This window comes from Pollicipes pollicipes, unplaced genomic scaffold, assembly GCF_011947565.3.
Source record: "Pollicipes pollicipes isolate AB1234 unplaced genomic scaffold, Ppol_2.1 Scaffold_3447;HRSCAF=4054_pilon_pilon_pilon, whole genome shotgun sequence".
In the NCBI taxonomy this organism is placed as follows: Eukaryota; Metazoa; Arthropoda; class Thecostraca; order Pollicipedomorpha; family Pollicipedidae; genus Pollicipes; species Pollicipes pollicipes.
The window spans coordinates 12,296,074-12,322,363 of NW_023596297.1; the positions used below are offsets into that span (position 1 = coordinate 12,296,074).

The 26,290-nt window shown below is 55.6% G+C and overlaps 1 protein-coding gene across 1 annotated transcript in view; it reads left to right on the plus strand.

The window, feature by feature from the left end:
• Positions 1–2,662: 2,662 nt before the first annotated feature.
• LOC119091642 (teneurin-m) overlaps positions 2,663–26,290 on the plus strand; it is a gene marked incomplete at its 5' end in the record, with an annotated part of 62,969 nt that continues 39,341 nt past the window's right edge. Inside the window, 7 exons of the mRNA XM_037214449.1 lie at positions 2,663–2,804; positions 8,093–8,203; positions 15,410–15,570; positions 16,837–17,221; positions 21,148–21,342; positions 24,239–24,448; positions 25,704–25,889. Of these exons, the coding sequence (XP_037070344.1) occupies positions 2,663–2,804; positions 8,093–8,203; positions 15,410–15,570; positions 16,837–17,221; positions 21,148–21,342; positions 24,239–24,448; positions 25,704–25,889 (1,390 nt within the window). The remainder of the gene's footprint in view (positions 2,805–8,092; positions 8,204–15,409; positions 15,571–16,836; positions 17,222–21,147; positions 21,343–24,238; positions 24,449–25,703; positions 25,890–26,290) is intronic.

Sequence of the window (26,290 nt, forward strand, 5' to 3'; positions counted from 1 at the left end):
ATTAGAATCAGGACCCTATTCGCAACCACCGCCAGAACCCTATTCGCCAGGATCCCTCCGTGAATAAGACTGGCTTACGGTTATCACTGACGCCGGCGACTGCCTCACATTACTGGTCCGAACCAAGGTTTGGTCCAAGGTAGCCAAGAATGGTCCGAACCAGGGTACATGAACATGAACAATCACCGTCATGAATCATGGAGGGTTACACCTTTTGCACCAAAATGTCCACTAAAGGGGCTTTCTTTAGGAAATCATCTCTCAGATCGGTGACCAGCACCCTCTCCGCCGTCCTCCCGTGCGCCCACCAGATCGGTGTCTGGGCCACCGCCGGCCGTCGACCCGGCGTCCGCGTTCTGAATGCGTCCCTCATTTAGCCACCGCCTCTTTGGTAGGTGATCAATCACACTTCTTGGACTTAGTTCATTGCGTGGCATAATGGGTTTAAGTTGGGGCCGGCTGGCAATGCCGGTGACGTCATGGCAGCCTGGAATGTCACAGCCTCTGGCCGCACCGGGAAATAAGACGCCCTGAATGAGCTCTGATATAGAAAGAAGCGGTCTGGTTTGAAAGTATTTCCTGGTCGAAAATATTTTTAAACTTAGTGGATGGAAATCCATGGTGCAAGAAAGCTGAATGAGAGAACAACTCTGACCTTCCATACGCGCAGACCGACTGATATCTATATGTCACATTGACCATACTTCCTGTCGGAATGGAAGCTGTTGTCATTGCTGTTAACTAGCTGTCATTGGATCTTAAGCTTTGTCAAGTGAATGAATACTGGCGAATGAGGAGCTACGGGGTGGCGGAAGCACGAATATCTTGATTTGTCCGTGGTCATATGGTGCTGACCTAGCATTGCTGCTATTTACAGCGGGATATCCGTGACAACTGTTGTATGATGGTGCTTGCGAGCTGCGCTCAGTCCGTGCTGCTGCAGGCATCCGACACCTGATCAGCTCCGTTTGTCTTGCTCGTCGCAGCGATGACATCCCGTTTGGCAATGCCACGCGCCGGATCCGCCTGTCCAGCAATTATATGAACCTGATACTTTGCTTCGCCTGATACCTGAGGTGCACATCAAATTATCGTGTGCGCTGTGTAGTAAGAACGTTGACACACACACACCACACACACACACACACACACACACACACACACACACACACACACACACACACACACACACACCCACACACACACACACACACACACCCACACCACACACACCCACACACACACCCACAACCCACACCCACACCCACCCACCCACCCACCCACACCCACCACACACACACACACACACACACACACACACCAACTTTCTTTTCTCTCTCTCTCTCCCTCTCTCTTTCTCTCTCTCCCCCCTCTCTCTCTCTCTCTCTTTCTCTCCCTTGTGTTTTGCTTGCTGGATCTTATTTCTAGCATCCAGCTTGCTGGCAGCCTGAGCCGAACAAAAACGGCGAAAATGAGCTGCGGCTTGGCACGTTTTCAGACCAGCAAATGCAATCATCGCCACCATTGACGTAAATTGCTCTGATATTATCCTTGTTACGACAGCATTGCCGCGTTTTCTAAGGCTGGACGCGTTAAGGATGCTGGCGCTGCATCAGTCTTACGCCACATAAATCGCGCACCCACTCCGAATGCAAATATAAAATGGGATGCTCCGCGCTCTAGCTGAAATCGGAACACACAAATGGCTGTCGCGTGACGCGTTGTAGTCTGCCGGCTTCCGGACGGACATTTTAGTTAGGATTCCAAGGATCAGACCATAGAAAATGTGTCCGGGGTTTCTTTAGCCTAGTGAGAAACTATTTTTCAAAAGTGTTTTCGCCTCCAGGGAATATTTAATGACGGAAATGTTAGCAGTGTTGCACCCTCCTGTACCATTAAACCCACCGCTACGGGTGTGACAGAGGGTGCATCCATCATGCTGAAAGTCCCTCTTTTCTTCCATCGACTTCATGACTGAAACCAAACGGTCACATAAATACTACGGCTGAAAAGGACAAATGCATAACAAAACTAAAGATGTCTTGTGCACCTTGAGGAAATGACCTAACTTCTCAGAGGCATAACTCGTATTTCTCCGATGAGGTCAAACCACCACTTCGTAATATATTAGCCGTTGTCATGTGCGATGTTTTGCTTAGGTACAAAGTTCATCGTTGCCTCCCAAATAGCCCACTGAATGGTCCGACGTGATTTAATTATATCAATTTTAAAGGTTTCCCATAGATTTGATTGAGCGCCATTCCCAGAACACATGGTAGACACATGGCTGCCGTAATGTCTCGTGATGATGGAAAGGCACCATCTTAGCCACGAGCGCGCATGTCCTGTCTCCAGTCCGAGTAAAGACGTGCCCATGCAGAGCTGGATGTTCTTTTTGACCCCCCCCCCCCCCATACACACACATTCCCCACTTTCACTCCACCCAAGGGCACGTCGGACGCCGGTGACCGACGCCCGCCTGAGCACCCCTCCCCCTCCCCTTTCTGTCGGACGCCGGTGACCGAGGCCGGCTTGAGCCCCGGTGTTGTGTTGAACCTCCCCCCCTCGCCCACAGGCTGGTGATGGACGGGCAGAAGGGCGGCGCCAGTGACACCGTCATGCCGCTCGTCATGCCCGTTTACCCGGTGCGCAACAACCTGTGCACCACGTGGCGCCGCCGGCCTACTCGCCCGAGCGCAACCAGCTGAAGGAGGAGTGCCGCTACCGCTGCAGCTGGCGGCTGGCCACCGGCTGCCTGGCGCTGCTCTGTCTCCTCCTGCTGGCGCTCATGGCCTACTTCGCAGGTACGGCACCCATCATCGGCCCACGGGCGTGTTTTTGCGATAGGGCGTAAATCGCCTGCGGCTGAAATGAAGCGAATGTGGTGACAACTTGAAAGGTGGTCTTCGTGAGATCGGTCGACCCTAAAGTAGTATGTCTTAAAGCGCGCAGTAACGACGTGGAAACGAAGTCGTAGTTCATGAAGTTTCGAAAAGTTAAAAAGGCACCAGCAAGCTTAAAATGACTCATCTTTATCCCCGCAAGTCAGATTTCGAGACCCAATGCGCATGATCGCTTTTCGAAGCGTCCGCCACCTGGGAGCTTAATCGTTTCTTGCATGTTCTGGCTGCGTGGCAAATGTATCTATGCATGTTACGTTCCATGCTACAGTTCAACCATGAGCAAATACCAATCCCGGTGTTTGGATCAAATTTGGATCGAATCAAAGACCGAGGGGTAGGTCATGTCATTTCCCCACAACGTCGTTTTGTACATGCATTGCGTGTTAAGAGCACTAAAGCTGTTAGCGTTTACAATCCTTTACATTCATTATCTACCTCATAACTACTATGACGAATGCATGGAGGACGCGCAGCCAACACTTCTCAGATTTTTGACTACCCTACGCTACGTTCCTTGTAATAAAAAGGCTCCGAATGAGCCGGGCTGCACTTCGGACTGGTATAATGATATGCGCCACACCGTTCAGCGATGTGCATTGCGCGGGTGTATGTTTGTGTGACATAGAATTGAAGTGTCTGGGCTCATGCAACACAGCTGCCTCCCAAGCAGTTCCCGACAGAAAGTAATTTATCGTGAAGGAGGTGCTTCAGACGAAATACGTCCGCTCTGAGAAAGCGCTTCGGCGTCATTCCCGAACTTCGCTAATTATTGCCGGTGTAATCTCAGCGGAACACTTGGTCCCTATAGCCGTTTAATTTGGTAGTCGGCGGCGCGGGGAGCGAGCATTGGCTGGCGCCGGCTCCGGAGACCGGTGACGCCGGCTCCGGGGACCGGTAAGAGTCCTTCAGGCTCGGCTCCGGTTCCGTCTTCAAACACGGTCGGCGTGAGCTATTGAGCAGAGCCGCCTGCCGTGTAAACAACCCTCCGCCCTCCCTCCTCCCTCTCTGCGCACGGTCCGCCATTAACTGGCTCGCTCCGACAGATGTACGGGGATGGGCGACTTAAGCATGGGGCTGCTCGCATGGCTTGTGTACCAATGGACCGACGGGACTTCCAGCATTGCCTTGGCGGATTATTTGCCAAATTCGGGTATGTTTTTCCGTGAACGAATTGAGGAAGCCAAAGCCTCATCCGATTGTGTTAGATCGCAGACGTTATGTGTCTTTCTTAGGTGAGTATTGTTAGCCGCGATATCCTGGATAGTCGCGATACTTCAGATATACCAAGCTGATGTCCTTCTTGCATCGGCCTGCGACGTCCAAAAAGCTGATCATTCAGAACATCTTTGTGTTATGTCATGAACATTTAAAAACAAAACAAAGATAGCCCTGACCAAACTCATAATGTTTGACTTCTCGACATCTCACTCGAACTACAGCCTTCAGGTTAAGTAATTATCATGTTTCACGATGTTTGGCCTATTATGTGGCACGGCCATTGAGCCTGCGACTTTTCGTGAGGTAAACGCATCCTTCTACTAGCTCCTTCGTTCAGATCTGAATCACCTGCGCTGCAAGGAAATCACATTAGACAACCTGCAACGTAGGGTATATAATAGATGCGATCTTAAGTGCGTATTTGCTGGCTGACCGTCGCCGGAAAAAGAGCATGGGTTGAGGCCATTTGTAACAGACTAGGTACACATGGGGCGCCGCATCGGAAGTGAGTGGACATTTTGCACGTGATACTAATGTAGAGAACATTGACAAAGCAAACCAAAACACACGAGTCAAAGTGGCTTCTGCCATACCTTGTTTTTCTTTCTCTCAGTACACTGTCACCATGTAAAGTGGTTTGGATCAGATCGAACGGGAACGGATCGATCAAGGACATTTCGAGGCGTTCAAGATCAAGAATGCGTCCGGAATCTTGAGGAATTCGCTTAAAAGTCACCAAGCCGGCATCCGCAGGACTTGCAAAGTTTTGCCTGATAGGCTGCTTTTCATGAGCAATTTTTGTGCAGCGGAAGGGTGCATGAGCCTGCGCGGCTCCGAAAAAGGACACTCTTTGGCAGGAGACACCGTCATTTTTCGTCAACAAGGTCGAAATCAAGATGTGGATAATTTAAAGCGCCGACTGCGAAGTCATTACATTGCGCTCGTACGAGGCGAAGATTAAATGGCGTCTTCGGTTTCCAAGCCAGGTTACAAATTGTGTGGGTATCAATATCTTAGGGATAGATGTGAATATTGAAAATTATGTCTCCAGTAGTTAAAAGTCAGATTCCCTCACGTCCTTTTCTTGTATTTTGAGCCACACTCGGAAGCAGTATGCTTACACGTGGAAACAAAGCGCAATAATATGTCTCTACCCTGCTCAATAATTGGCTGACAGACATTTTTGCAGTCATAGCAGAGGTTTTGCTGCCTCTCGTCACTAGTCTGGCATAAAAGATGCTTGCCTGCAGTCTGGTAAATTATCACACATACTGTTGCAAGGTACCTGACAACTATCGACTCACCATCCGATACCCAACGCCACAAGTAACCTAGCGTCCCCGTGTAGCCCTAAATTAAGAACACTGGTACAACAGCTATGAAAGAACACTTTTCGCCGACCTTTGTATGTTTGCAAACGGCTGAGATGATGTAAAGCAACGGTTTGCTGTAAGTCAATTTATCAGCAGATCACCGTCTCAAGGCTCGTAAAAATGTGTATTTGTGTCAGTCTTGTGACATGTAACGCATCAAGGGAGCTGTTACTTCTTTACAAGCTGCAGTTACACCGAACGTCTGTCAATATACCATTATTAGCTGCTGATGTCTGTTATTACATCGCTGTCTGGGTATCCTATCATCGTTGCACGTGCTGGCAGAAACCGACAAGCGACTATTGATATTCCATATAGCCATTTACCCTACACAAACAGCCAGACAGAAGCTGATCGTGGCTTTTGCGTCGCGGGCTGAGGAATGGGTCAGATGTGCCGTCTGTTGACATTGCTGAGCGCGCTCAAATAGTTGCCATGGCAACAGGTTGCCAGGGGCGCAGTCAGGGCCGTGATAAGGGAGAGGATGCAGAGCTTGGCAGGGAGTTCCTGGCGAAAAGCCCTCCAGCGAAGAAAAACATCGCCGGTTTAGCCTACTTGTTATTTCGAGAGCACCCGATTTCCTCGTTTTTTCTCTTGCCCGGTCATGCCAACAGGCGCGGGCATTGAGGGGCCCGTGGATTAAGCACTCGGGAGGCCCCTTACTCCACTGCGGGCAGGAGCCACGTGGGCAGAGCATTAGATGGCTCGTCGCCTTCCTCGGTCAGGGTCAGAGTCAGGGGCCATTCCGTCCCAGCTCGGAGGCCTACCGGCTACCATTCTGGCAACACGGGGCCGGGGCCCATTGGTCGATCCGGAGGCCCTCAGGGAGGGGGGGGGGGGGGCGTCAGACACCGGTCCCTGACTCAGAAGCGCCCTCTGACCAAAGCCGTTGACCCCATATCAGCGCAGTGCACTACTGCAGCCAGGGTGCAAAAGTGGCGATGCTTTTGCCTTTAGTGGTGTTCTTATAGTTGAAAAAAGTTCCAATGCAAAGTTCCTCCTGATTGTAGAAAAGCAAGATTGTGAGCATAATAGCGAGTTGAATCCTTCAGTGCTATGCGGCATAGTGTGTAAAATTTGCCGCCGGTTTGAGCGGAAGTTACAGAGAACATCAGATGTTTCAGCCCCTTGACGCGCCGGACTGTGTCGAGCGCGTCGCAACCACAGCCTCGACTGAATGAGTGTTCCTCTAAAGCGTCTGCAGATGTTCTTGATTCGTCTAGAATTGCTGAATCAAGTTCCTGCCTTTATCTTCAACACGCAGGATGTCAGCCCTTCAAGAGCTCGGTGCTGGGGACTGAGGAATTGTGGCGTTCGGCCGGGCAAACGGCAAGCTGCATGCGTGCGTGCGTGCGTGTTTGCGTGCGTGTATGCGTGCGTGTGACTGACAGAGCTGTCTCTGACGATTAAGGAGTCTGTTCAGTCTGTAGACAACTCAATACTGGAAATGCTGTACGAGCGTCCAATGGGAGCTCACCGTAGCTGTTTGATCTTCAAGGCTCAGTCAAAATAACCACACTGAGGCATTCTTGCTGCTGGCAATCTTGTGCTGCTCTAGGCTTAGAAGAAAATGAGGTCCGCGTGCAGCCCTTTTCTGTATTCTGTCCCGGATCTCCGCATGTTTAAGTCGCGCGGAGCAGGGTCGCGTCACCGATCTGATGACACAGTGACCTCTCCTCCGACTCCACCCACACGGGCCTCTCGAGCCTTGTCTGCCCATGGCTGACTTCAGCCGGATGTACCACACCGACTGAACCGATGTCAGATGATGACAGTTTCCGCTCAGTTCAGTTTTGGCAGAGACCTTCGGTGGATGGTAGAATGTCACGGACGACGGCTGGCTGAACGTTTGGTCCGACGGCCATATCGCTGAGTCCATCACACCCCACGGAGACGCATTGCTCAAAACGCGTTAAGTGCGTGGGGGTATAACTATTTTTAGAGTTGAACAAATAAATGTATTCCCAATGATTTGCATTGGTGACTGCGTTCAGGGTACATGGGACAAGAAGAAATAAGAAGGGACAAGAAGAAACAAGAAGGGACAAGAAGAAACAAGAAGGGACAAGAAGAAACATGGCCTGTTGCGAACAGGATGAACGCGATAACCAAGCTGTGCCATCCAGTTTGACGGATAGTGGAACATCTCCCTTTTCACCAGGCAGCTGTGGAGAGAACCCGGGAACTTGATTGACCCTCATAGTTGACAGCTGAAATTTTCTTCCATATTAACCGGAATCCTTTTCACGCCGATGATTCCTTAGAGGTGGCGGAGTGGCGTTGACGGCGGTAATTGGAACAGACGGATACGGCTGACACAAGCTAGTCTTTCTTTTTCAAGAGCTAATTGTCTGCATGAGATGAGCACTCCAGGTACTGCAAGCACCCTTCCCACGCGGCCCTTCGTTTCAGATCAAAGTGACCTAAGGTTGGGAGCAAGGATGCTCTCACACGACCTTGCTTTCCATGCAGCGGCACATTCGTTATGTTAAATATCGGAAATGTCGGGGAAATGTGTCCCTGGCGTCCTCCGTGCTAACGGAGGTCATGCACTGCTGGAGCTCGTCGTTCGCCTGCAGCGTCTATATACGGTTTCAGCGACCGGTGGCAGTGCCGGCAGCGCGGAGCGGTCCCAGTGCGTCTACGTCGAGGACGCGGTGGTGATGGCCCCGGACAGCACGAGACATGTGGAAGCCAGCACCCTCCCAGGTCAGTCCCAGAGGCCGGCGACCCCAGCAGGTCACCGGAAATGCAACGAGGGGTTTAGGGGGTTATATACCGCGCGCGGGGTTGCCCGCGTTGGTGGTTGCGAGCAGAAGGATACTGATCATGGACTTTGTCATAGTTGTGGTTTTCATACGTTACCATACTCGTCGCGAAATTGCACGCAGTTGGCTCGCTGGTCATATAATCTGATACCAGCAGTTTACTTGTTATCAGTATTAAGGCAACCCGATGTTCCTGCCGCCCTGTAGCGAATAAGCCTCTTGTCTACGTCTTCACTTTCATCCCATTGCATTTTAATAGTTTGCCGAAAATGCTTGCAAAGCACATCATCATATTTGTCACACAATTCTACGTAATCGGCTCGCCGGTCATATACATCTTCCGCTAACGACTTTTCCATTTTCGTACGAGTATTTTGATGCTCCAGTCGCTCCTCAGCATTACGTTCGGAGTCTAGCCGCGCACCATGCCTTGAAGTCTCGACACCAGTAACGTCACGCTAACTTAGGGCGAAAACGAAGCGAGAATGACGGGACGGTTTAATCTATCTTATACGGCCTAGTTCGCGGGTACAAGCACTGGTTTGTGGACCGCGCTAAAGTTCGCGGTCGAATCCCCCTCTAAGTCTCGACAGGGGTCAGTCTGTTCATTCGGACGTACTGGTAGTGGTGAGACGGCCCTACCAACACAGCCTTCGAAGAGAACTGTGGCAGCTGCTCATCAGAAGTCCCTGGCCGAACGCGCCGTTTCCTGTGCGAGCAAAAGAGAAAGCCGCCAGAGCAGGCCGATTGGCTGTCGGAGGAGATGCAATTGTACGCTCCGAGCCAACTGCCGGAAAGGATTGGCGTGCGGCGGAGCCACGACAGCGCCGGCGCCGCCTCCGTGGTCTTCGGACTCACAGGGAGACGCGGCGCGCTGTGGGTTACAAATATATGCAGCAGAGTTGAAACAACAGTCCCTATCCCTAACAGCAAGTGGATCACTTTGTGCCAGGGTGCATATGCAATTTTTAACATGCCATAGTGTGCAACGCGCTATGGGTCGGTAGGTTTCGTCGTTCCCGTCATTGAGCCTCACATTCCTGGCACGGGACATTGTCGCGGTTTTGACATTCACTTTTGCAAGCACGCAATCCGGCAGTTAACGAAGATTTGCTAGGGAAGCAGCGCACTCGTGGGTTGGGGTGGCGCCAGGCTTCCCATGCAGAGCTGGTGGACGCTACCGACAGCATGGTGAAGCCCTGACCGTCCTGACCCGGGCAGCCTGTCCTGATTGGCGTGATGGTTCTGTGATACCTCATGCCATACACATATTCATGGATCGGGTGGTCAAATCTGGAAAGGGCGAGTCCAGATAAGTTGAAATGGTTTTTCTCCAGAAAAAAAACAAGATCGAAGAGGAAACCCATCCACCTGTAGAGCGAACATGTATCTGCTGACCTGGCGTGATCCTTCACATTGCTAAGTTATCGATTCACAAAAGACTGGCCTCAAAATGGGACTAAGGTCAAACTACCCCGTGCCGGGCCTCCGAAGCCAGGTGGCGAGGGCGTACCCCAGACGCGGCGTGCGTATGTGTAGAGGGGGGAGGGGCGGGGGGGGGGGTTGGCCGACACAGCGCGGTCCCAGAGGCGTGATGCCTCTCGTCCTATAGCGCCCTGGGGAGCCATCAGACACTCGGATAGAGCCCAAGGGCAGGCGACGGTCGGCAACGTCCGGGTAACCAGGTGTGCCGCGATGCAGCACGTAGATAGCGGGAACACTGGTGCGATGCTGGATAATGCACTCTGGAAATCCAGTTGAGAGCGTTTTGTTGCTAACAGCGGTATCTATGTTCGTCAGTGGTGCTCTATGGGAAGACACCGTAATCTTGTCTGCTACATCATCTTCAAAACTCTCCGGCTCATCGAGCAATGGTAATCCACTCCATCAAGCGATAGGCCGGCGCCTGGTGTTCTGGGATGAATTGACACCATTCGAAGTGACCCCGGTCATCCCTGACCCGTGTCTGGGTAAGCCATCCCACGCCCACCCCAGCCCGGCCGCCTCAAGTCGCCGCGGGGTGTCCCCCGCCCCGCCTTACCTCCCTATCTCGAACGGTGAGATGCCGCGCCATTTCCGCGGTTCGCGCGTAATTTCCGCCCGCGGCGCGCGTTATTTCCCGGCCGTCGACGCGCGCGTCGTCCTCCGGCGCCGGAAGCTGCCGGCTTTGTTGCCGCCGCGGCTGAACAGCGCTCGGGTGGCGGCGCGCCGCCGCCTTCATGCTGGCCGGCCGATCGAGTGAGGACGGGCTCGGGTCCTGAGTGGAGTTCACCCTGGAACGATGGGCGGGGTGGTGCGCAGGACGGCAAAGCGCCGTGCAGCATATACTCGTGGAGACACACCGCCGCGGCGGCTCTCCGGGCGCGCTACGGCACGTGAGAGACGTTAGCGCACGGCGCGTGCCGTGAAGTGACCATTAGTTTCGTGCTATTCATGGGAAGAGGTACCCGTGTCCATCTTGCGTCGTGTCTTATAGCCAGCTGTAGTCCATTATGCGTCAACACATTGTCGCGTGACTTCCTGTAGGGTGGTGTTCGTTTCCTAAATGCACCAGCCTCGTTCGGCTCGGCCGGGGACCAGTCGTTAACTGGGCGAGTGTCAGACGTCGACCAAGGCTGAAACAAACCGTGCGCATCGAACCGACGCCGCGTGGGCACATCTCCCACCGATGCTCTGTTAGCTCGCGGAAGACGGTCGTTTCCGCTGAGGCGCTGAAGCAGCGAAAACAATATATTCTTGAGTGTTATATCATGCATGATTCACTTCGATATGAAATGTCGACAACTCAAAAGGAGTGTTTCCACCTTGTAAGGCGTTTATAAATAAGATGACTAGATTGTAGCCCAGAATGATCTGTATAGTGACGTTCTTACCAAGACTTATCAAAAGACTATCTCCATACAGTGCGTGCAGTTAGCTTTCGGCCCATTTGACTTAAGACTTATTTGTAAAATGCTCTCATCAGCGATGATGATGCACAAAACGGCCACGTGCGTAATCACTATCATCGTATTATGCATCATTAATGGCCATCATGGACTAAGCGAAATGCCTGGGGGCGTGATGGCCGAGTGGTTAGCGCGTCGTAATTCCACATGGTCCATTGAAGAATAAATATTTCTTATAAGCGTAATGCAGAGCATAAGCTCACGATTTGTGTGTACACCATCATTGCCAAAGCGCATAGCGTTACGGAGAGAAACATGGCGTAGTTGTTTTTTTTCGGGAATACCTTACGATTTAAGTGTTTTTGAATTTCATCGATGCTCCAAATTTCAACATTAAAGCATTAGTGCTGCATTCGTTGTTATTCACCTGCACTAACATTCACACCTCAAAGTAAGTCGCATGCAACGCTTAGCCAATTCACTCCACACTTCGCTCTTGGTGCAAGGCGCCCCAAACACCTCGATTTGACCCACAGTCTTGATGACACGTCGGCCTGTCACGTACGCCAACTTAAACTTCACGGTGTACTCCTAGTCTTCCGGGCTTCCTTTCATGAAGGCGCCCACTTAAACCATGATAAATCGCTCCCCTAACCCTCTTCACAAACTATCCTTAAAACATGATTAAAACATTAAAACAAATGCCCGTAGAACCTAAAAGACGCCGACTGCCTAGGAAGCGCATCTTCACGAGACATGTGGGTCGAAGTGTGGAATCACTTGGGGTTATCTGTACTTGATGGTGACAGACACTGAGAGTGCTGCCAGGGAACTCCGATCACAGATAGCCTCTTTCCGATTTCCCCAAAGTTAAAACATCCCTTTGAAGACAAATTCGTATAATAACACGCATGTGGATCCAGAGTGCATTCTTGTGGTTACTTTAACCGCGTTTCGTGGGACTGACATCGCACATCACCTACATCAAACATCTATAATGCGCACAGTGAGCATGCTTTGACGCTGCTTGGACTCGTCAAACAGACGAGTCCAACAGGTGGTCCCTGGCGGCCTGCTCGTGCACAATAGCGCCTCAACACCACCGCCCGCGTAAAAAGTGCCGCCGAGCGGCGGTGAACACGCCGCCGTGTTTTGTTTGGCGCCGGGGGCGGGTCTCGCGCCGACAGCCGGGTGGCTCGGGGCGCCGCCGCCGCCAGCTGCAGCGGGGGACGTCACCAGCAGCCGTGCCAGCTTAGCAGCATTGTCCGCCGCCGGTCGCACGCGCCCCGGCCGTAAATTAGCCGCCGCGAGTCTCGTCCGGCGCCCGGAATAGTCGCCCGGCCGCGCCGTCCGTCGGCGGCTGCAATGGCCGCCGGCCGCTACCACTCCCCTTTGTCTTCCGGCCGTCGCAGAATTAGACAGCGGAAGACGTGTGCGTGCGCGCCTGCGCCTGTACGTCACGAGAGAGCGAGAGTGTGCCGAGTGGGCCGGGATGGGGTGCTCGGATGCCGCCGCCTGTTGTTGGCACGATGGTTAAGTGGATATTTGAGTGGATGTGTGGTTGGATCACGCAGTGCGCCAGGTGCGGCACTGGATCTGGTAGCTACATTTTGGGAGTCAGACAAGCCCAGGGCCCGAGGATGACGTGGAATCATCACAAAAATAGGCGCAAGCATTTCGTAAAAATGGGTTTGTCACAGAGAGATCAATTCTTGCGAATAATTGGAGGGCCGAGCCGGACACGTCATTCCCAAAAGATATGTTTCTCATCCGATCAAGCCCACTTTGTTTTCACGAACGATGAGACTTTAATTGTACTTCCTCTGAACTGGCCATTTATTTCCGCAGCTAGTGGTCATGATCACCAAACAACGCCAAAAGGGAACAGCCACTGTTGTGATATTGATCTTTTTCATGATTTTGTACTATTGTAGCCAAAAATATTGAGATGGGGCAAGCCAACATGGGGGAGAAAAACAACATTTGAGGGAAGAGTGTGGGTGGAGGGCGGGGAGGGGGTAGTGCTCCCACAAAAAATGCGAACCGACACCACTGTTTTATCATGTGCTAGGGGGTTCATGATAAACTTTCACAACGTTGGTAAGGTAGGTGGTTCATGTCCAAAAGCGGAGGTCAGACGGTTCATGTCCAACACCGCCACCGCCGTTCCCACGCCGAAGTGGGGTCCGCTCGCTTACTTACTGCCCCCGGCTGTATGCAAGGCACCAATAACCATTTCAGCCTTCAGGGTCTTCTCGACTTCCTACAAGGTCGATGCCGCAGCGACCTCTGAGACGAGGACGCGACAATGTTGGAGACGACGCCGCTTAGGCCACGCCTCTGAAGACTGCATCGGCCGCTGGGAGGAGGGGGGGGGGGGGGGGGGGGGGGGGTTGGACGAGGCCGCACAGCCGACGGCTGATGCTCTGACGACCGATGTACTGTCAGCAGATGGGATATATGATGGAACTTGGCCCGCCCCTCCATGGAGTGGTTCCGCAAGGCTCGACGATAGTTGCTTGCCCGCAGCACAACAGCACTCACCTCTGAGCAGGTGCACGGTCGGCCGCATTAAGCAAGTCGAGTACGGCTCGAAATGTTAAACCGTGCGCACGTATTTCGACAACATTAAACAGCGACGCCCATAACTCGGAAAATTGAAATGTTCGTCTGCAACATGGCAACATTTCAGGCCGCGTGCAGTTTGCTAGCCTTTATTACCTGTGTGCAACGCAACACAGAACATACCGTGTCCTTGCAAACACTGACTTCTGCAGGATATTGCTTTTAGAAGAGACAGGCCAGACCAGTCTACCGGTTTCGTACCGGTCGAGATTTACTGGCCATTCGTGCTGGGACTCCCAACGCGAACACAAACACGCTTGTCTCGATTTCTTCCCTCGACTTTTCTCGATCACTTGCACCAGTCCAATTCTCGAGAAAACCAGTCGCGAGCTCACGACCTGAAATTCCTCCACCCCCCCCCCCCCCTACCGTGACCTTCCCTCTCACTGACTCTAATCCCCGGCAGCGGCGCGCCACTCCGTCTCGACGGCGGGCAGGCGGGCGCGGTGGGGGTGGGTGGGAGGGGTCTGACCCGCCCTCAGGCGGCGTGACGGAGCGGCGGCCCGTCCGGCTCCGGCCGGCGCCCCGGCCGTCCGGCCGTCGGCGATCCGTCTTGGTCACCCGCCGCCGCCCGATTAGCCCCGTATGGCTTGATTCCCGGCGGTGGCGCGCCGCCGCCGGGCTCTCCGAGACGGCTCTACCGACGCCATCGACCGGCTCAGTGCATTTCGATGCACCAGCTGCCTCGAGTCCGAGGCCCGGCGGTATATCATGCAAATGGGGCCGGCCCGAACGCTGGGACGTTACCGCCGGCTTTGGCCGGCCGCCGCGGCTGCTGCCCGCTCAGAATGACGCGCACAGCCCGGGTTCCGCGGAGTCCTGAGGCCGGCGTTACGGCCTCCCGTGCCGACTCTATTGCATGCCGGTGCTGGCGTTTGTTTCCCAGAAGCTGGCAGCGTGGAAGGTTTGGTTATGAGTCCCGGTACGTTGCATGCATCAGTTACGACCCACTCGCTGAAGACTACTGTATTTTGGGCAATAAAAGGGTTTATGACGCCCCTTTGCTGTCATCGTCAGAAGTTCGTTCTTGCCTTTCCCCTTGCATGCAACGTTTTACTTTTCCGAAATGACCAATCCATTTTGATTGCCCTCACCCGTGGTCGAAGGACTTGACCTGCTCCAGCGTTGGGCGGACTAAAACTGCCTGTACACTGCCCGGTTGAAACGGGCTATTGCCAGGGTGCACGTATACACAACTCATATATCTTGCCACCAAACCAATTTTTTAAAAGGTCTAATTTAGTGTTGGATATTGGTCTGTATGCCGTGTAGAGCGACAAGTAGCTCAAATCAGATCAGAGGGATCCGCAAACGCTTCGACCACAAGCCCCTTTCCTTGCTGACATCACTGGAGGGACGTTAGGCCGAAACGTCCGCTGACCCCCTGTCCCCATTGCAACTGTCTATCACTCTATACTTTATGCAGGTCAACCACCACCATGGAGACCTTGAAGAAGGTCGTACACCAGCATCCAGCAAGCTCTTCGAAACCCTAACAATCACAACCCTTACTTGCCCATTTGTTTACGGCTTGACAGCGTGTTCTTTGGACATGATCGGCGCTCTTCACTCCTCACCCGCAGCGGGTCCGCGGGAGTCCGAAGCCGAGCTCTGACAGCGTCGTTCCGTTGCAGCCGACCCAGCCCGTCCGCCGCCTCCTGGGGCAGCGGCCCCTCCGCCTCGCACGCCGCCGCCGCCGCCGCCCCCCGCCAGTCTGACCCTGGGCGCGCCCGTGGCGCACCGGGTGGCGCCGCGCGAGCTGTGGACCCTCGAGCACGACACCATCCAGCCGCAGGTAGGCCGGCACGTGACCCGGCGCTCGCCGCGTGCCCCCGAGCCATTCATTAAGCGCGTTTAAATGGCGCACCGCCCACCGCCGTCAGGGGCGGAGGGCGGAAGCACGGCGGCCCGGCGACGGCCGCTCGGTCGGCGAGCAGCGCGGTCCAGGGACGCTGGCGGCGCCGCAGGACGCCTGGCTGGTCTTCAGTCACCCGGCCGCGCGCTCCCTCCGTCTGCGGTCCGCTGGTCGTCCAGACCGAGGGCTGAGGGGCCTGGCCCTGAGTCAGTGTCGATGACGGTGTCTGCAGTCAGCGAGGAACGACAGCGTCGTCAGTCGGGTCAGGCGTCTCGGCCCCGCTCGGCCGCGCGCATGGCTCTCCGTCGACTGCCGAGTCTGGGTGACCGGCGCCTCCGTCCTCCGGTCGTGCCTGGCGGGCGTCAGTCCTCGCACCTCCGGCGTCCATATGGCGCTCGGTCCCGCCTGGTTGGACCGCCAATTAATGGCCGGGTCGGGTCAGCGGCAAAAACGCCCCTCGTCACGGCACGCTCGGAAGCGACTTCGCGGCACGTCTGCGAACAATTGGAGTGCCAAGGCACTGGAAAGTACTCTCAAGTGTTGCGTGGGGACGTTTCACTGCGTTGGCATTCCCAGGCCCGCGTCAAATGCCGAGTTGTAGGATTGCACGCACATAACGACTCAGAGTCACGGCAGGCACGCGCGGCCTGCGTTGACTTCGCAACTGTCTGCACTGCATGCGAGTTGCTGCCATCACTTGGGTGCCTTCCCCGCTGGTGTTCGTGGCAGTTTTATCACTGTCTTTGAATGGGTTTGAAAAATGTTACCATGCTTTACAAATGACTCACTGCGTGCAGCTGTTGAAATTTGTGGAGCATCATGACTTGCTGCAAACACTTGACTTTCATTGAAAAAGTTTAATTACCATTGTTGTGTCATGCTTAGGATGGGAGTCATATGAGTGGATGCCCAATCATCTTGCCATACCGATAACGTCAGCCTCGTGTCGTGCGTTGGTCCGGGGCAGCATCTGGCTCAACCGGATACCGCACCGGCTCATGGAACAGCGCGATAAGGTTATCCAAGACCTGCATGCCTCAGAACAGGCGCTCCCACCCGTTGTGCGGACTGCGCGCCTCCTCCACTCTGTGCACTGTCCGGCCGCTGGTTCGTTGTGACCCCCGCCTCTGCCCCCTCCGGTGCCTGCTGACCCGGGCCTCTGCCCCGCCGCCGGCCGACCCGCTGACCCCGCCCCGCGTCCGGCAGCTGGTGAACCTGAACCTGACGGCGCCGTGGTCGGCCAGCCTGGCGGTGTACGGCAGCCGGAACGTACCGCCGAGCGTGACGCAGCACGAGTTCGCGGCGTTCGTGCGGGGCGGCCGGGTGCAGCGCGGCCCGCGCGGCCTGGCGCGCTCTGTGCGCTCCCTGCCTGAGCACCCGGTCAACGTGACCGTGACCGAGTACCTGGAGCCCGGCCACTGGTACCTGGCCGTGCTGAACGACGACCCGGCGCCGGCCGAGGTGCGGCTGGTGCTGGCGGCCGGCGACGTGGCCACGCTCCGCTGCCCGGCCGACTGCTCCGGCCACGGCACCTGCCACCTGGGCGTCTGCGCGTGCGGCCCCGAGTACAGCGGCGACGACTGCGCCACCAGTGAGTACGACGCCGGCGGGGGCACGCGCAGCGTCATGGGGCTCGTTGCGACCAACCTGTGTTGTCTCGGGCTGAAAAGTAGGGTAAGGCCCTGGTGGGAATCGGGAGAAATTATTCAAAAACACAGCCCAGCTCGTGGGTGTTGGCACACTTTTCGTGAAGGGGTGGCTTTCGCACCAGTGCAGGGCGGTCTTCACCATTTGCTGAGGTCTTGGCTTCCTGCCTGTGACGTGAAAAGGTCACCGGTGAACGGTGTAAGAGTGAACCGCACAGATGGAAGGCTCTAAAACTGAGCTGTTCGAGTTAGTTGTAACCCTGGGAGCGTCCTTGCCCTCAACGTCCTGGCCAGCTGCGGCAGAGATAAATCTCGGTCACATTACGAAGTCCTGGAAACTTGTTTGATGCGTAGAACATGTCTTCCGAGAACCAGCGCCAGCTGCGGAAATGTTTCAGTGATGTTTCTATTGGTGTAGGAGTGGTTCTGTCACAATCCCATTTTATTTAGATATATTACCCATCATCGGCTCGTATTGTTGTCGTATTGTTGCATATTTGTATCAGCCATGTGCACGGATGTGTGCGGCACTGGAGGTTTCTCTAAGCTTTCACTCCAAACACCTGGTTTGCTCTTTGCATGACAATCTGTTGACTCCGGGGACTTCGTATTGGGCAATAATATGTCGGCGCAGGTGACCCAGCGAGGGTTAATGTCGGACATGGAGATTAATTCCCTCCTCATGCAAGCCGTACGTATACATGATCCATGTATGGATCCAGTGCTCCGAGCAATGGACACAGCGAAGGGCTTCCGGTCCACTGTGGACGCCAACAGTGAACATGTAAACACCACTGGGGGCACGCCTAGGGCATAAGGCGCTCCTTTGCGTGACATTCTTTATAGCCACTAATCCAGCCCTACTGTGGCGTAATGTATGACACTCATTAGCTTAAAAGCCCCACTGCTTGGCCCGGACGTCGCTCCGCCAGTGGACTGCAAAAACACGCTTTGTGTTTCGCCAGCCACACCGCAGGACGCTTCATTGGGGAAGTCTGCCGCGGCGGCGCGCCAGGCTATTGACACGGTGCGGTCTGCGTGCAGGTCGATGTTACAACGCTAGCTGTTTGTTAGTTGCGGCGTGGGCGGTGGCCCCACCAGCGGCGGGCAGGTCGGTTTGCTGGCGGAAGTCGAGCTTCGGGCTCGGCGCCGAGCCGTCGCAGCGGTCCTCAGATGGACGCCCACCCGCGGAGAATGCCCTCAGGTGGACGCCCGTCTGGGCGAATGTCCTCAGGTGGACATCCGTCCGGAGTGAATGTCCTCAACTGGACGCCCGTCCGGGCGAATGTCCTCAGGTGGACGTCCGTCCGGGCGAATGTCCTCGGATGGACGCCCGTCCGGAGCGAATGTCCTCAGGTGGACGCACGTCCGGGGCGTACGCTCCACGAGGACGGCCGAGCTGGGGCACCTGCTCCGTGGCGACTGTCATGGTGCGGTCGAGGTGACTGACGGCCCTGACCTTCGGGCCGGCGTGGCGATGTCGGGTCATGTGCCGGCGGCCATCCGTCTTCCCCCATCGCCAGCTATTTTTCCGAGGATTGACGTCTTCACGTGTGAGCCTCCAACTTCGGCAGCTCGTCAGCCGGCGAGCTTGACTTGGCTCCAGGTCCGGGTACTGGACTGTAGCCGCTCTCCCGGCGCCAGCGCCGGCCGCCGTCCGCGGTCTGGGTGGGGCCAGCGAGCGGACACAGTGAGCAACGGACATAGCGAACACAGCGGACAGCGGGCACAGAGGACAGAGGGGCAGAGGACACGGCGGATACAGGGACAACAGGCACAGCAGACACAGGGACAGCGGACACAGCAGACACAGCGGACGAGGGGACAGCGGACACAGCGAACACAGCGGACAACGTGCAGCAGACACAGCATACACAGGGACTGCGGACACAGCAGACACAGCAGGCACATGTACAGCGGATACAGCAGACACCGGGACAGTGGACACAGAGGACACAGGGATTGCGAGCACAGCGGGCACAGCGGGCAGCGGACACAGCAGACAATGGGACGGTGGACACAACGGACACGGGAGCATCTGTCCCAGCCAGTAACGTAGGATCCGCCCCTGAAATGTTTTGTGGAGGAACGTATTTGCTAATTTGTCTCGTTATGCACGCTCAACAGAGGGCTAATCGTGAACTTTGATGAGATTAGGCAGCAGCCGCATAGCTCTGCGCCGTCCGATACAGTCGCGATGAATCAATTGTGATGAAATAAATCGCAGATTGGGAGTGATCCTGCAACACTCGCCAGACCCCACCTGAGCACTTCTCAGGTCTGAACGGTCATCAATGATCATCAGACTCTGTACTGCCACATGGAACGCTCTAGCATTGGCATTAACTGTCTTGACTCGGCCGCCTTGGAAGGATCGTGACCATGTGTTTCTGAGTGAAGACATCGGTCCATTTCTGCGCACATCACCTCGGTGAGACAATGTCCACGCGTAAAGTTATTCTGTGTGGTTCCTTACAATAACGCCACGAAACATAAGCTTCCTAGCCCTTGCCAACAAGGCGCATTGGCTTGCTACTGCTTTTAAATTTCTAGCAATCGCGCTGGTGGCCGAGCTTCCTGCTCGTTCAATTCGCGTTAGATGGACGTTACCTGATTATCCCGGCCATTCGGACGTCTTTCGGTGCGATCTCCTAGCAACGGTCGGTTTGCGGCGCCCGCTCTGTGATGTGAGCAGAACGTCGAGCGCTGAAAACCAAACAGCACGCCGCAGTAGGTGCTGGAGTGCTCCGCTGCGGGAGCGGTGAGCAAGAGATTGCCATCTGCTCCTTGGAATAATGCCGGCAGATCTCGATCGCGTGTTCCGTAAGCTTCGTGGTACATACCCTTTACATTTGTCCCGTGGTATTTACAGTTTGCTTGCTTAGACCCGTGCAACCCGGACAATTTAGTCCTTAATGCTGATTGGTCTGCATGTCGTGTAGAGTGGTGGTAGCTTATGTAAGAGCAGGGGTATCAGCAGATGCTTCGGCCATAAACCCTTTGCAGTGCTGCGCACGGAGGAAGACTCTTCCGTGCCCCCACACAGCAGTGAAAGGGCTTTTCGCCGAAATGTTTGCTGATCCACTGCACGCAAGATAGCGATCTACCGCTCTTTACGGCATGCAAGCTAGCAACCACCAATAAAGCATTCAGAGATGTTGTTTACCACCCTCCAGCGGGCCCTCGGAGAACAGCATCAATCTGGTCTTTGTCGGCATCATGAAATTTTGTAACATCACCACTCATGGTGCTTTGTTGGAAATGTGGCCTATTTTATGATCACAGTGCAGTTGACATGATTTACGATTTGTCAACACAGCGCATGACATTCGTCGTGTCTGCTGTCTGTTGTACGACCCCTTGACCGGTGTGGTCTTTTGTACCGTTCCTTTTACCAGTGCGCTCTTTTGTGCCATCCGTCTGATTAATGCGATCTGTCGGGCTTTCTTTCCCTTGATCAGTGCAGTCTGTTGCATCATCTCTTCCCAGTACAGTCTGTTGTACCATCTCCTTCGTGTCTCCGTCATTTGCTATCTCCGTGTCATCCCTTAGACCAGAGTGGCGTGTCGCGCTATTCCATTGACCACTGTGGTCTTTTGCGCCATCCCTCAGACCAGTGTGGTCTGTCGTGCTATCCCTAAGCCATTGTAGTATGTCGTCTCATCTCTGTGACCAATGCGGCCTGTCGTGCGATCCCTTTTGTCAGTGTGCTCTGGCGTGCTATGCCGCCACCAGTGCGGTCCGCCGTGTTATTGCCCTGCCCCGTACGCCTGTCCTGCCTGTCCTGCACGTCCTGCGCCCTCCTGTGGATTACCTGCGGATTACCTTACCCCTCCCCCTCTCACGAGCTGGACTGTGTGGTCCGCCGCAGGCGTGTGCCCGGTGCTGTGCAGCAACCACGGCACGTACGGCGGCGGCCGGTGCCACTGCGACGACGGCTGGAAGGGCGCCGAGTGCGACCTGCCCGCCACCGACTGCGTCATCGCCGACTGCCACGGCCACGGCACCTGCCGCGTCGGCCAGTGCGTCTGCGCCCCCGGCTGGAAGGGCGAGTTCTGCCAGACCGGTGAGTCGGGGTCGGACGGCGCTGCCGGCGGTCAGGCGGCCCAGGCGGCGGCCACGGCACGGCGCAGCCGTCAGGGAACGAGGATGAAAGCGATGGATCACTTCCTGGCGGGCGCGCGGCTCGTTAAGACTGCACGCACGCGATCACAGATCCATGAAGGACGCTGTTTTTCGGATGCGTAGTCGCCTGAAGACACGAAGTACCCGCGGGTGAAGTTCTCCATTACGCGGACTTGGTACATCAGAGGGTCAGATGTGCTCCTCTCCGCCGCCGTGCACCGGACGTTTCCCACATCCGGTTTCCCGCCGTCCCGCTCCCCCGTGCCCTCTGACCGATGTACCTGGTAACGAGCGGAGACGGGCTGCGCTGGCAGAACCGTCTTCTTACCCCGGAGAGTAAATGTATTCTTCAGCCACTCTGCTGGATCCTCGTCCATCACGGGGCCAGATGCAATATTTAGCGGCGGCGCGCGGCTGGAGCGGGGCCGCCGCCTCCTGCCTGCCATCTGTTGGCCGTCTCCATCAATAAAGCAGCCGACCGGGCCGGCCGCCGGCGACCGGCTGAATAGTGCATTCGGCCAACAAGGGAGGCGCGCGGAGCGGCGGCTGAAATGTTAATACGGCACCGGTCTGCTGAATCCTGTGGGGTCTCGTCCTCGGGAGCTTGACACGGGCAGAGGGAGGGGGCGGGGGGGTAGAGCCAGGAGGAGAGTCTCTGACGGGGAGAAAGACGAGACGCAACGGCATAGATCTGATGGATGAAATCATGTGCAGCCAGCGAAAAGAGTCGACAATGTGGAGACATGTATGGAGAGGTAGGGACGGGATGGGAAGAAGAAAAACAGATCTTGTTGGCCAGAAAGAGGGCTATAGGGAAAGTAGGGTTAAACATAGCGGAAAAATTCAACAGCTCTTCAGACAGATGTGTACGGGTATCAAATGTTTAGACTGAAGGGGTGAGGGAGGAAGAGGGAAAGGAAAAGGTACAGAGAGGTGATGAGGCATGGGCGGAAGTATTCATATCACTGGAGCGTTTCTCCTCCTCTTCCCTGCCATTTGTGTCTTGGGTGCCACAATATTTGAGCAAGATTACCTCAAATGAGTTAAATTTCGCCGAAGACAGCAAAAGCTGCTATAGTTTGAGAAAAAATGCTTTCGGCACCGAAAACATGCTGTGAACGAGGCTTCGGCTGTGCGATAATAATTGATGGACAAGCTATTTATTTCCCGTACTTACCTGGTGACTGGCCATTACTTACCTTAAAAAATAATCATGTTCGAAATAGGCTGCGGCAACTGCAACGGCAACAAGACCGCTCTGCGAACGGCATTTGAGCAGAAGTAACCGGTGGGAGGCTCCGCACGCGCGGACCTCATGCGTGGAGGTGAAGCGCGAGGGTGGTTCGGGCGTGGCCCGCTCTCGGAGTCGGCGGCCGGGCACTATTGAATTACTGTCGGCGGGTGCGGGACGCAGTCGGCCGCCGTCGGTCGAGCGGCGGCCGACTGCGCGCCGCCGCCGGACGAGCGGCGGCCGACTCCGCGCCGCCGCCGGCCCGGTCGCTTGGCATGCGAGCGGCGCGCCCCGGAGCCGACCTCGATCGGGCCGTATCAGATGGGCGGACAGCTGGGACCGGCGCCGGGCCCTGTCCGGCCGCCGACTGCCACGCCGATGGTGATGGCGCGGACGGGCGGGTGACGGGCCACTGGTGACGGCCGCTGGGGATGGCACCGGCCGACGGGTAACAGGACACCGCTACCGGGCGGTGGGGATGTTTCCGACCGACCGGTAGAAGGACACTGCTGCGGGCGGTGGCGATGCTACCGACCGACGGATAGTAGGATACTGCTGCCGGGCAATGGTGATGTTTCCGACCGATGGATAGCTAGACACTGCTGCCGAGCGGAGCCAGTGTACAGACTGGCCACTGACGACTGGGAGCGCTAAGGGCACAGACTAGTTACTGGTGACAGTCGAGTGATGCCGCCACCGACCCGGACGCGAGGATGAATCACCGGTGGCTGACAGCAGACGGAATTAGTATTATCTGGCGCTGGCAGGGAACTGCATGTCGATGGACTGCGCTCCGCTGGACTATAATGTAATGAACCGTATGCCGGTGGACTGTAAGCTGATGTCCTGCAAGTCAGTGGACTGTAAGCTGATAGGCCGTGAGTTAATTGACCGTAAGTTTTTAAACCGTAAGATAGATGAGTGTCAGCGACAGGACTCACGTGGATAAGGGGACTGTAATTCCATTTGCTGTCTGTCCACACACTGTAAGTTCGCAGCAAACTGTGCTTGACTTCGTGAAGTTTGAGTCGACTCCGCGATAAACAAAGTTGAAGTAAGTCAAGGTGGAATCGATTGCGATTAATCGATTGCCTGGACGCCCCCAAACCCTTGTGTTACGACAGCAGGTCAGTGCAAAACATCAGTCAGTTCGCGGCCTTCCGGCGCCTCGGCCACGCCCGGACGGCTGCGCGCACTGACGCGGCTGGGGGTGCCGGCAGCGAACTGACGCGACTGGGCGTGCCGGCAGCGGACTGACGCGGCTGGCCGTGCCGGCAGCGGATTGACGTGGCTGGGCGTGCCGGCAGCGGATTGACGCGGCGGGCCGTGCCGGCAGCGAACTGACGCGGCTGGCCGTGCCGGCAGCGGACTGACGCGGCTTGGCGTGCCGGCAGCGGACTGACGCGGCTGGGCGTGCCGGCAGCGGACTGACGCGTCTGGGCGTGCCGGCAGCGGACTGGCGCGGCTGGGCGTGCCGGCAGCGGACTGACGCGGCTGGCCGCAGACTGGGCACACTGACGCGGCTGGCCGTGCCGGCAGCGGACAGGGCACACTGACGTGGCTTGGCGTGCCGGCAGCGGACTGACGCGGCTGGCCGTGCCGGCAGCGGACTGCTCCGACCCGACCTGCTCCAACCACGGCGTGTGCTCGGAGGGCGTGTGCGTGTGCCTGGCCGGCTGGGTCGGCTCCAGCTGCCAGCTGCCGGACGAGCGGATCCGCCGCTGCCTGCCCGACTGCTCCGGCCACGGCGTGTTCGACCTGGCGCGCGACCGCTGCCTCTGCGACCACATGTGGACCGGCCGGCAGTGCGCCAAACGTCAGTATGGTCAGCGGAGACGCCCTCTCTGGCGCTCGCTCCCATTGCTTGATGCTGTTCTTCTTGAATGTTGACTGCTTTGTGAAGTGCACTAGACGTGGATCTTCATCATGTCTTTGGTTTTATTGTGACCAATTACATCCTGTGTTGCCCACACTTTTGCAGGTTCGGTATTATTCTTATACATAGATTGACGTGTGAGAGCTGTTTGCTAACGGCTTGTTTCAAGACCCTGTCTGTACTTAAATGCATTCGCGCGGCTGCGAACCCACGCGTTGTGCTGGAACGCGAATGCTCCGATGTCGGATGTTCAGCTGCATCTTATCAATCAGCATCGAAACAGCAGCAACGCACACTTTGTTTACGAAATCCAGCAGGCTCAGTGTCATACTCCATACGAGTAAATTCCTTTTCTTGCGGCATAGGCAATGACAAGCCGCTATTAAGACCACAGGCTTAATTTGCTTGACGCGAACTGGGAACTTTAAAACATAAGTAACGGTACAGAAAAGGTTCAATGTCATTCTCACTGTGCCGAGGTGGCCCGGGCCAGTTCGCTGCGCGAGTTCCGGTCTCCCGACACGCCGCAAGGCAAACACTCAGCGGCGGTACTCATTCCCTTTGAACCCGTGCCGAGCAGACGGGCGGAGGAGATGTTACGCTAGCGGCGGCCTAGCTGACCCGATCTATCCCGCTCAATAACCGCCCACCATTACCGGAACGGACATTCGGGCATTGGGCTTTACGGGGCTGCCAAGGGATCGTTCCACCGACGGTTCGGCTCGGCCAAACAGCAGGGCGAAGTTGGCGGCTCCGCGCGACGCGCCAGCAAGTCGGCAGTGTCAATACCATCCTCTATTTTTTGGCCGCAGCTCCACGGAAAGGCCGCGATTTAACGGCCGAAGTTTGACAGTAAGCGGCTGCAGTGCCACTGGCTATGCCGCCGGCGCGTCCGATGTTCCGACTCCGCTCTCCGCCGCCCGGAGCTCGCTGGTCGGGCTCGGCTCTCGTGGCGGAGCTGGGGGCGGGGAGGGGTTCAGCTGCTGCAGCGCCTCGTTCGCAGGACGAATATGGCCAAATCTCCGTCGTAATTGCGTGCTAAATTGCGATAATCCGGCGAGCGTGCTGCAGAAAGGACTACATCACTCGACGGCCATAAGCCGGGCTTAGTTGTTACAACAGCACAGTGCACCAGGGGATGTTGAGTCGACGTTATGCACCGCACGCGTGCTGGAGCGCTCTGTCGTCGTTCCAGCGCGGTGCGACCTGGACTGCGGCCCACATGGCTCCTGTCAGGCCGGCGACTGCGTTTGCGACTCCGGCTGGACCGGCCAGCTCTGTGACCTCAGGTCATGCGACCCGCGGTGCTCCCAACACGGCCAGTGCAAGAACGGAACCTGCGTCTGTCTGCAGGGTTGGAACGGTCAACACTGCAGCATTCGTGAGTACATCGTTAGACAGCGCATTGGCTTTTCTGAAAGTGTGTACTGCCATATACCAAACTGTTCTGCACTGACATGAAATACCTGTTCGTGTAAGTGCTGTGACGTTATCATGTACTTGACGCAGAATCAGCTGGCGCAATGACAGTCCATCTCCAACATGTCAACGCAAATATTATAAGGACATATGAATATGGTCTATTGATGCCATTTAATGTTTAAGAATAAGGTTTGTTTTAACAGCGTGTTGCTTAGGTGTATTGTTACAACTTAAGATTGCTGCTGTGTAGAATGCGTAGTTTGCTTTTAATTGAATGCTGGAGTCAGTTTGTCGACAGTGTTGAACAATTGTTTTGATTAAGTGCCCGAACTTCTTTGACGAGTATTGAAAACTCCCAAC